Here is an 11,317-nt window from a genome sequence, read left to right as displayed (position 1 = left end):
TCCAACCAGGCACAGTGAGGATTACACAGCGGGTAGCACCGACAGTACCCAAGCGTTTCGTGATCTCCTTCATACTCAAGTCAAGAGTTGGCCACCTCTCTGTTTACGCCACTCTGAGTTGGGCATGGAAAACAGCACTCTCTTCGGCAAACGGTGTTTCGCGTAACGTAACACATGTCCCAACTAACGCAGCTTCTGGTGCTGGACACATTCTTCAGTGGAATTACCCGTTACACAACCGAAAACGCCTAACTGCCACAAAACAGCCCGTACTGTAGCTTGATACACACGTCCCTTCAGATTCAGAGATCAACCATTCTGACGCCATAGGTGTCTCTAATTAGCAAAAGCAGATCGAGCCTTGCAGATTCGTGCATTCACCTCATCTGTCACACTACATATCTACCTCATATTCGGTTAAGAACAATTCGCAACCAGAAAAAAACTTTGAACGCTATCGTCTTTTCCACGTCATGGTAACCTGAGTGACAGATAGGACATTGTAACTTACCCCTGAAGTGGGTCACTGGAAAGAAGAAAACTTGGATACAAACTATGGACACACGGGTGTTTCACTGTCACATAACAATGCCAACGCATCCCAAGCCGTGGCGTAAGAAACACCGATTAAGTGAGACCAGCTTACGTAAAACAATCTGACAAAATCCCAAATATATAGGCTTTTAGGTACCTACAACCTAGCCTGAAAGGCGGGTCACCCCGAGAAGGATCAGACATGTTGTAACTTTCAGGCTTTACTACAAAATCCTAGACGACCAGTAATCATCGGGTATTTGTCCCATCATCTAGCGCTGATCACCAGGCGACGGCAGATGCATAAAGGCAGCAGCCATTTCAACTAAATCAGGTATAATGAGTCCCTAACCATCGACGTGACAATAAAACAGCGAGAGTTATACCACTTTATCAGATTGCTACTGACGTGGATAAGAACGAGTAGAGTCAAATGCCAGTTGGTTGCGTCACAAAACTTGTCGTAAACATTTAATGCATTCCTTTAAAAAAGAAGAACTAAGAACTTCATCATCAGGTTGTGCAATAAAGCTTACGACATCCCCAGGACTGGGTGCAATTATTCTTATGAAATGCTTGCAGTCATAGAAACACTGGTTCCCTCTGATGTTGTATTGTATGGTATTCCAATCCGCTTAGTTGTGATGTGAATTGGAAAGATTCGGACTGATTCTGCCATGAGCAAGCTTTCGGCAAAATTGGGGGTTACTATTGTACTGATACTTAACCATAGAACTATGCTACCGAACAGTACCACTCGCTCAGAGCTACAGAAATTCGCGAAGGTCAGAGTAAAATTAGCTGTCCTGCACATGAAAAATGGATGCGACGAACCTGACCAATATCGACCGCATTCCCATGGCTGAACAGCACGGTATACGGGGTTTTGTTGACTGTATCACCTCCGGTAGACGCCAATGCCGCCGCACCGGTCAGTGCACTTTCGTCAGTCAGAGTGGGACAACTTGCGCTCATGGCTTGAGGGAATTTCGAATAGATTCGGGAGGGAGAAGCGCCACGGCGAGATGAGAAGTTGGATGACAGGTTGGCCGATGGCACCGCGGAACAGCACGAATTCGCCGGAATATACATACAGGCTATTCTGGACTGCCGACGAGTCATCGTGTAAAAAACCTATGTTACCGGAATAAATAAATGAGGAAATAAAAGCACATATAACCGTCATTGTTTGAATAGAAGGGTGAGAACAAAAGTAAGCCAGAATCAATTAGTCTGGTAAGCTGAAACACCTAACAAGTCAGCCAGATGAGAATTCTGCCACCGTGATTTTTCAAATGTACCCTTCTGAAGAGAGCCAATAAACTAGAAGACCGAATGGCGCAGTTCGTTTCAACATATTAACTCAAGGAAGGGGATGTTTTACCTATCCAGCAGATTGCACACTAATTTCAAAGTGAGACGCGGTCGTGGTCTTTCTCCAGGAAGAGCCCCTCTTCAGAGGAACTCCCTTTGAGAGGGATAATATGCCTATCCTCAACTGGGAAGCACACCACTGCGTCACGGCGTTAAAACAGGGGACTAGAAGCGGGTTTAAAGAGCGAAAGTAGTTCTACAGGTCCTGGTTGGTATGTTGTTGAATGGAAGACCGAGTTCCGACAGTTTCGAAAACACATATGGGTAACCCAACTCCATAAATTTGTGGCATTTCCGAGAAATTAGTCAGCGCCTCCCTTCCCATACAAAATTATACTCTTTCTAACGGCCGACAGGCGTTTAGGTGTATTTCATAACAAGCAGAGGATGAGTAGCACGCAGGTTAGAGATTACACAATTACAGGTCCAAACGACTAGCTTTTGGTTGTGATGTTAGATGTAAACGAACGCTCATGGATTTGTGTGACACGCTCAAAGGGTGGCCAGTTAGTTAGGAAAACTCGGTGGGTAGTACGAGATGGCCCAAGTGGTAAGAGCGCGATTTCCTGACCGAAGGTCCGTTGTTCGAATCCCACCTCCGCCTCTCGACTTCTCCTGTCTAGGCTCGGGCAACCTGGCAGTATCCCAGCCCTCGTGCTTCCTTCGGTTGGCATGGCAGCTAGGCACCGGAAGAGTGCTACGGCTGAACGATTTTTTACAGCGCGAATTTACTGACTGGAAGGTCCGTGGTTCGATCGATTCCTCTGCATCACGAACTCCCTTGTCTAAATTTGGGTAACCTGGTAATATTCCAGCCTCCGTATTTGCTTCGAGTGACATGGCAGTTAGGCAGCTAAAAGATACTGCAGCTGAACGGCTCCAGTACATTATCGTTTTTCTTTTCTAGCTGTTGCGTGAGACCTCATGGTCACCTGACGATTCGGTTGGTGGAGTCTGATTACTTGGAAGGTAGTCCTGAAGTACAGCACTCTCCACTCGTTGTCGGAATGACCTTCAGTAACGACATGTACGAGCGATTCCGACAGAATTCTAGCCACGTAACTTAGATATCACTAGAGTACGGAAAATCACAGGAGACGATAAACTGAATCTGTCTGAACAGTCCTGAGAGAAAGTGGACTGATGGGTGAACCCGGATGTGTACCCCCAGGAAGAACAGCTTCCATTGGGGGTTCATCAGATGGTCGTTGATCTGTTCGCAAACTCTGCTGCGTTGGTCATTGCAGTGTTCCTGGATGGGGACCTCAAGATGGGTCACATCAATGGTTAGAGACATTATCAGACACGGCCCAGTCGCGCCCTCAATAGCGCTCATGCATCCGAGCTATTGTCTTCAATGCATAGCCCCCTCTCCAATTTCCCCACTTAACAGTCCACTGACAGTGCTGTATTCACGCACCAATTTATCAGCTATCGCCTCCAATGCGCAACTATCTACCTCACCTCCCCTAATCACCGGTGAACGAAACTGTGGCAGCTACAACCACTGTACGACAAGTAAGCGGTTATTACAGCTGACAATGATGATGATGATTATGTTTGCCGTACTTAACCCATTGTGGATCTGGTGGTCGACTGGATGAAACACCTTACTTAACACCCACACACACTACCTTTCCACTCCCATCGCAGAGAACGGTACAACTTTACCACCATACCACCTCGTAATACGATTACTGGTGGTCTATTCATCTTGGTTGCATCTTGTGGAACGACGTCCCAGCCAATTCATCCGAGTCATTACACAACCCAAACCCAACCACAATATCGAGGTGATATCCATCGGTCAGGACAAAAGAGCGCAGCCCTTTCTGACATTATTGGATGCGGTGAACCCATATGAAAGTTTGTTGCGGACCCGTGCGCATCCACAAAAGGAGGCATAGAGAGCAATCAGACTAAAAGGGGCGAATTTCAGAGCTAGGCACTTCCAGAGGTTCTTACAATGTGCTCAACAGCAGTTTTTACACAGAGAAAAACATTGTTGCTCATAGGAAGCAATGGCTTAGTTCGATCATCTGTCGTAAAAAGAAGATATGATCCACGAAACCCTCACCAGGCTGATGCCCAGCTTGAATTTCACGAATCTGTCTCCCGATGAAGGACTTGCTTGCGTGGGATAATGCTGAGAGTATATTTAGATCTACGGCTGTTAGACGAATCGCCCTGTGATCTCGCACGATGTCCTAGCACCCTTTCCGGAAATCGAAATCACCGCCGAGGCACTCAATTATGTCGGTGCTTCGTCTTCAATTCTTAGAGTTAACGGTAAAATTATCAGGAGGGCTACTAAGGACTTACCGTCTTTTTGAGGAGTGCATACTACAAACGTATGGACTACCATAGCAGTGAAAAGTTGAGCTGGACATCTGTTGCAATAGAGGACTAGTGTCAACGTTCCATTCGGATTTATGGGGCTGTTCTAGAGACCAAGATGATGGGACAATCCCAAATGTTCCCGCGTTCAGCCCACCGCTAGATGGCGGGGCGACATGGCCCAAGTGGTTAGAGCGCGAATTTACTGACCAGAAGGTTCGTGGTTCGAATCCGACCTCTGCCACTCGACTTCCCCTGTCTAGGCTTGGGCAACCTGGCAGTATCCCAGCCCTCGTGCTTCCTTCGGGTGGCATGGCAGTTTGGCACCGGAAGGGTGCTACAGCTGAACGCTTTCTCCGCCGCTAGATACATTTAAGTGTAATGAATGAGGCTCCCTTCTCTTCGGAGATCGCTTAACTACTAGCTACTTTCCCCGGGCCACTTGATCGTATTAGTGACAATAGCGGTTCTCTCTCCGCCGCTAGATACATTTAAGTGTATGAAATGAGGCTCCCTTCTCTTCGGAGATCGCTTAACTACTAGCTACTTTCCCCGGGCCACTTGATCGTATTAGTGACAATAGGGTGCGGTTCTTTCCCCAACGCCTGAGGCCTTCGCTATGTACCAGGGCTCTCTGTATGACAGCTAAGCGGCAGCGTGAATTACGGAGATGGCGATAGTCCTTGGGTTCTACACCGTACGGCGTCTGAGGGCTCTATGTGCATCATTATAGTCGTGTGTTGCTGTTATAGTTCTGCTGCCACCAGCCACAGCTGATGACCGTGATCATATACAGAGCAGACAAGCCTGGAGTACCAAAAGTTGTGAAAATAGTTCTCTCGTCGTCCGTGTACTCCTGAAAGAAAACGAACCGGTACACGTGCCCGCACAATGCCATCACTGTTCAACCGTAACACGTTTTCCGCGCTCAGCTACCATGCCACCCGGGGGAGTCACGAGTGCTGAGATATTGCCAGGATGCCCAAACCAGACAAGAGTAGTCTGGATGCCGGGGTTAGGTTCGAACCATGGACCTACTGGTCAGTAATTTTGGGCCAGAGTCACTGAGAGAGGGATAACGGTTTGACCAATCAATACTAAGCCACACCATTAGTCCTAGAGACAGTTGCACACCGTGATCCGTACGTCTCAGTTTCCACACCAACAGCATCATCATCATCAGTGATAGCAACACTAGATGAGAACGCTGGTGCTTCGCTGCCGTACATCCATATTAGGTTATTTCAGTAACACCTTGCAATGGAAAGAAAAGATGGAGTAGGGAGGTGGGCCTGGGACTGGTCTACCCCACCTACCACCACCTACACCTCCAACACTGAGTCAGACAATCTGGATAGAAACTGACAGAATTGACGCCACCGATACCGGTCATCACTGGACATCGCTGTCTTGAATCAAGCACAGGGGCGTCATATGGACCCCCATCCCGAAAGGCGAACAGCACTAACAGCGGCCAAAATTTCGTAATAACCTACATTCCCCCCTATCACATCAAGTTCTGTCCACCTATAGGTTCCCAAGTCCGAATTAGGCACGGAAAACAGGGCTTGTCTCGGTAGGCGGTGATTTGGCACGCGCAACACGGCCTAGCCCCTTAGCTTGCAGTGCTGGATGCCTTCTTTGAGGGAAGTACCGTTTGTTTCACCAAAGGTCCGTCATCTGGTCACCTCCTTGCAAGTTCATTGGTCCCAATCCAGCCATAGTTCTGAGGTATTGATGCTCAGACACTTGAAGATGTCTAAGACCCTCCACTCGAAGTAGCCCAATCTCGCAACTGTCCAACAATACAGCTCGCACCGTAGCCTGATATACGAGCCTTCTGAGACCCAGGAAGGCATCTTCTTGACGCCACAGGTGGGACCAATTGGCAAATGCAATTCCGGCCTTCGAGATTCATGCGTTTACTTCGTCTGTCACATTAATGTCGGAGCTAATGCAGCTTCCAAGATAAGTATAGTGTCTCTTAACCCTCCTGAATCCTCAGAGGCATGTTCAAAGACTACGTCCTACAGCAAGAACTTGCGCTTTGAGGCTACGAGGATTTGATGACCTCGGTCAGTTTATCAATTATTGCGGGTGGTTCCCGCTCTTTACTCTTGTTCAAGTCGACAAGGTCTCCCTCTAGCTTAAAGAGATGCGAACGTCAGGATCTTGAAACCCTTCCAGTGTTTGCATCACACATCAACAATCACGAGATTAAACAAAAACAAAGAGACCGGACATCCTTTCCGAACACCACTGCTTGTAGGAAAGCTGTTGGAGGGCTCCCCATTCACTCACACGCGCCCACAAATATGTGGATAAAAACAGTGCATGATATTCAGGAACTTCTGGGGTACACCCTGATGCGCAGGCGTGTCGAAAAAAAACCGACCAGTCGACAGATTCGAAAGAATGCCTTACGTATACCGTAGTTCTAACATTAGATGGAGTGTGAAGACCTGGTCCATAGAGCTCCTTACAGGCCGGGATCCCGCATGGTGTCCTCGGGTCTCATCTTCACGCCCCTCCATAATAATAAACGTTCAGCTGTGGCCTTCTATTGATGCCTAGCTGCCCTGTCACTCGAAGAAAGCACGACATAAGATGACTTGAAATAAGCGGCTGAAAGAGTCTGGCTACAGCGGGGGTCAAGTTAATCCTTCCGTGATTGTCATATCCCCTGCTAGCACCCTTTTTGACAATGAACATCAGATCAACAGCTTAGTTAAACTTATTAGAGGATAAATTACCTTCAGGTTGTGCCGTATGGTCTAAGGCAAATATTTCAAAAGAAGTAACAGTTTTGACAATTACTTTTTCCAGAAGGTAAGCCAGCATTCCCGCTTTGTGAGACACCTGTCCGAGAAACATTTGAGAAAGAAACGACTTCAACAGTCCCGGTCATAAATGTCATCATCGACAACCCATCAGTGTTCAACACTGATGCTTCGCTGCCATACGATCATAATTTTTTTGGTCTTACGGTTAAGTGGAATAAAAGCTGCTGGGGAGGAGATCTAGTGCTAATCTAGCCCACCACAATCATTCCGAGAAGCTACACTTTTAGTAGTTTATTCATATACTCTGTTCAGAAACCGACGAGCCATAGACCGACTAGCAGCCATATCTTACAGCGCCTCCAACCAGACACATGGAGGGTCACTCGGACTCCATTCTAGAAGGGGAGTCGCACTGACAGTGCCGACTTTTCGTTATCACTTTCATAGCCTTTTGCCATGTCAGCTTGTACCACTCTGATTTGGCCACGAGCTAAAGCACCCAATTCGACGAACAACGATTCGGCATACGTAGTAGATGGCCTAACCGCCGCAGCTTTAGGTGCTGGACGCATTCTTCAATTACAATTTCTCTTATACAACCGGACACCCGTTTTCCAATTGGCTCTTGCAGATTCGCAAGCGCCAGCCTACATAAGCTATGGCTCTGAGACAACAGCTATCGAAAACCTGCAGCTGTCAGCTGCTTACAGGGACTGTCTCACAGACAAACACCAAGGATGTGCCGCTTTGCTACCATACATGTCTCAGATTGTCACATGCAACCCGAGTTGGAGATTCGTGCAGCCGACACACTACATCCAGAGCTAACACAACTTCCAAGACACGTAGAACGCTCTACATCCTAGAATTTCTCTCCTTGCGTGTCGAGTGACCGCATGTCCAAGAGCACGACCTTATTTTGTGGGTGCAAAACACATGCCAAAAGACGAAATTACTCTGGGCATTTCATTCGGAAACACCACCGTTCTCTTTACCTCTTTAAAGACGAGAAGGATGTTGTCTGCATGTTCGACATCGATGTTTTCGTAAATAGCTTTTAGAACACCATAGTTCTGAAGACCATTATATCGCCAAAATGAAATTAGATAGGAGTGGGAAAAGGTCTGAGGAACACAGTCTCCTGACCCTCCGAGGTTGGAGTATGTGTGACGACTTCTATAAAGATAGTAATGCATTTGCATCTTCTTTCAACCACCGGTACCTTGCAGTGGGGTGTTGGTTAACGACCCTAATCGTCCCCTTGTTCAGGTGTGGACACCCTGGCAGCATCTCAGCCCACGAACAACCATGACACTTACAACCAACAATGCTCACATGCCACATCAGCCATCGGGTGGTAGCACAAGCCGAGTCGCCTTACTTGCTGCATACAGCAGAACGACAGCATGCTAATACTGACGCCTCACTTGGTACACATTCACGTATTCGCTCTTCTACACTACCCCATCACAACTTGAACACTATCTCCACAGATCCCGCCACTAACATTGACCGCTTTGTTCGCTATTCATTACCCTCAGATGCAGCTTTTGCGTGTTCGGCTTCAAGAACAACAACAACAACCTTAAGCATCCCGAAGCCTGTTTTCAAACCCCGAAAGCCGATCTACTTAGCTGCCTTCGTTGTCGATGAAATACCGGGGCGAACGATGCAAGTTCTTTGGACTCTAGTGTTCAGATTGTTGCTGGTGAGGACCTCGTCGATCTGGAGTATGTCGATGACGTTACCCTCGTCCTTGAAGACTAAGTCGCGCCACAAGCCCTGTTTAATAAACTGACAGCCACCATATCATATTTCGGTATGCGCCCAGCAGTTTAAGAAACTTCAAAGTGCGAAGATATGCTTCGAAACGCACCGTATCTGGACATACTCCTTTGAATCCAAGGAGAATCACCGGATGTTGAGGAGGATTTGATGTACTCCGGTAATTGTATTGGTCCGGATTGAAGTGTGTGTAATGAAATCACTGCGCGAAGTACAAACGCCCGAACTATGTTCGACATTTTGCGTCACCTGTGGCGTCAAAACGGTATATCACTGGGTATCAAGGGTTGTGTGTACCAGGCTACAGTGGGGGCTGTGGTTTTGTATGGTTAGAAGACATGGCCTCTGCAGACATGTAATGTGAGGCATCTTCACCCTTTTTGATCACCGATGACTCAGAAGCGTTGCTGGCGCCAACTGATTCGTAACGAAGTAAGTAGAAAACGAGTGGTTGGTAGTGGCCGGTACTTCAAACGCGGAAAATGTCAAGCATGATCAGCCATAGTCACCTGTTGCGCAACCCAAAACGCTGTCTACCGGGACAAATGTCCTTCTCCGTGGGTTCTTCAGAATGGCGGAAACCCCAGGTTGGACAATGCCTTCCTGGATAGGGTCCTCGTGACCCCTTCTGAGATTGACTGGAAACAATGCAAGAAATGGCGACCGATAGATATCAGTGGTGCTTATGCAGTCAGTTTATCCAGATTATCTGTCCGACTGCTTCGAAGTGTAGACACCACAGAATGCTTGCGATAAGCCAACGAAAAGTCCTCTCCTAAGCCCATTCTTTTGTCGTATTTTCACACACAATGTACATTCGTTTATGCCTTCATGTCAGTTTACTTGCAGAAAATCTGGTTACATCACAACTCGCCGTATGTTACTCGTGCTCGTCCTGACTAACAGCCTCATCGGTTTCCGTCTTAGTTTGGAAGTTCGACGAAAGTTAATGGTACTCAGGAACTAGGTCGTGCTACCGGATAGTAGAGGTTACTCCAACCGCACTATTTTTCAACGACTCCAAGCTTAGCAAGCAAGTAGGGGGCTCGCCACTTCAAAAAAGTCAGCATTTAGGAAGTTGACATCTTCTGCAAATGGACTTTCAGTAAAGCTCTGGAAGTATTGTAGTGACATACAGACTGAATGTTGTTCTCCGCATGTTATCTTTGGTGTGTCCTCCAGCTTTCATTAACCGGTTATTCGGAACACACGCCGGCTAGTTAACGGAGTTACTTCGCTTTAGCCCCTTTGATTCCGCTTTACCTCCATTCACGATTAATTGTCTTCGTTTCCAATCTTCCTTCCAGATACTATGCAATGCGGTTGCCGAACTGATTTATCAGTCGCTCACAATCCAATATTTATTTGCTCGTTTTATTTCGTGAACTTGTAACCTTCGCTTTTTCTTATCCATCGACTACAGAATATCCGAGAGTTGACACGTTTTGAAGCGTACCGCGTTCATGGGCCATCCGTCCGCCCCTTAAAACCTTAACTTCGCCCGAAAATACTCGTATTCGAATATCACTATCACCACGACCCATCGATTGTTCATTTTTGGGACTCACTGAATAAAATTGTCAGCTTTTGTGTGCAGGCCCAATTTGTATGAGACGAACCAACGAGAGATTATGTGCGAGATTGTGGTAATAGCATTAACCCTCATATTTCGATCATGCATCATGATGGCAAAAGTCTCCGTCCTGTGTATCGATCCTTGAATATCTAACACAAAATGTGTTACACTTGTCTCAGGCCATAAAACTTCAAAACACCAGCCGTCAAACCCTTCCCAATGCTTATATCAAGGGCCGACACAACATATCGTGCCCAAGAACGTGTATAAGCAGCAAACTACCTTACCGTTAGTTTTGAAGTAGCGTCCTCTGGTAAGTGCCATCCAGCCTCCGGTTTGAATTCAATGTGGCAGGTGGAATCGTTGGCGCACGAAATGATCGAATATGTTGGAGGAGGTGGAAGAAATGCAAGCTTCGCGACTATGTGGGACGGACGCGGAGGGCAGCAAAACAAGTGACAGATTTCACCAAGTATACTCGACATCTCCTTAAGTGTGTTTAAGTCGCCCGCCTTGATGAGATCGCTAAATTCAGATTACAGGGAGATGACAGGCATACGGGATGTGTCTGAGCCAAAGAGAGCCTTCAATTTCTTGCACATGGGAGCACAAAGATTCAGCTCACCAAACCTAGAGGGAAGTTTTGATCATTTTCAATCACGAACTTCGGTCCTCATGTTACGGACGCATGTGGTTGCATCATGAGTTTCGGCTGGTTGCGATCGCCTACAACGCGGATGGATGTAGCCCTAAAACTGCACGCTTAGCCCCAGTCGTCTGGCTGAAGAGTGTAAAAGAAGGAAATGGTCATCGCCTCTTGCAAAAGGCAAACATCTTCGACACTTTTAGGCCGGATGAGCCAGCGGCTAGACGCAAAATGTATTTTTCTGCAAAACGCCTGCGGACGTGTGGCGTTTTTGTACCTTTA

General features: G+C 47.2%; 2 protein-coding genes across 2 annotated transcripts in view; one reads left to right on the top strand and one right to left on the bottom strand.

The window, feature by feature from the left end:
• T265_11883 (hypothetical protein) overlaps positions 1–7,856 on the top strand; it is a gene marked incomplete at both ends in the record, with an annotated part of 33,601 nt that extends 25,745 nt beyond the window's left edge. Inside the window, 2 exons of the mRNA XM_009178697.1 lie at positions 2,816–2,966; positions 7,476–7,856. Coding sequence (XP_009176961.1) covers positions 2,816–2,966; positions 7,476–7,856 — 532 coding nt within the window. The remainder of the gene's footprint in view (positions 1–2,815; positions 2,967–7,475) is intronic.
• The window catches only part of T265_11884 (hypothetical protein), a gene marked incomplete at both ends in the record, with an annotated part of 59,849 nt that extends 48,791 nt beyond the window's left edge, over positions 1–11,058 (bottom strand). Inside the window, 2 exons of the mRNA XM_009178696.1 lie at positions 1,369–1,668; positions 10,677–11,058. Coding sequence (XP_009176960.1) covers positions 1,369–1,668; positions 10,677–10,874 — 498 coding nt within the window. The remainder of the gene's footprint in view (positions 1–1,368; positions 1,669–10,676) is intronic.
• Between the last annotated feature and the right edge of the window lie 259 nt (positions 11,059–11,317).

The sequence above is a fragment of the Opisthorchis viverrini genome, assembly GCF_000715545.1.
Source record: "Opisthorchis viverrini unplaced genomic scaffold opera_v5_624, whole genome shotgun sequence".
Lineage (NCBI taxonomy): Eukaryota > Metazoa > Platyhelminthes > Trematoda > Opisthorchiida > Opisthorchiidae > Opisthorchis > Opisthorchis viverrini.
Note: the sequence above shows the minus strand (reverse complement) of the source record. Positions and strands in the feature narration are given on the sequence as shown.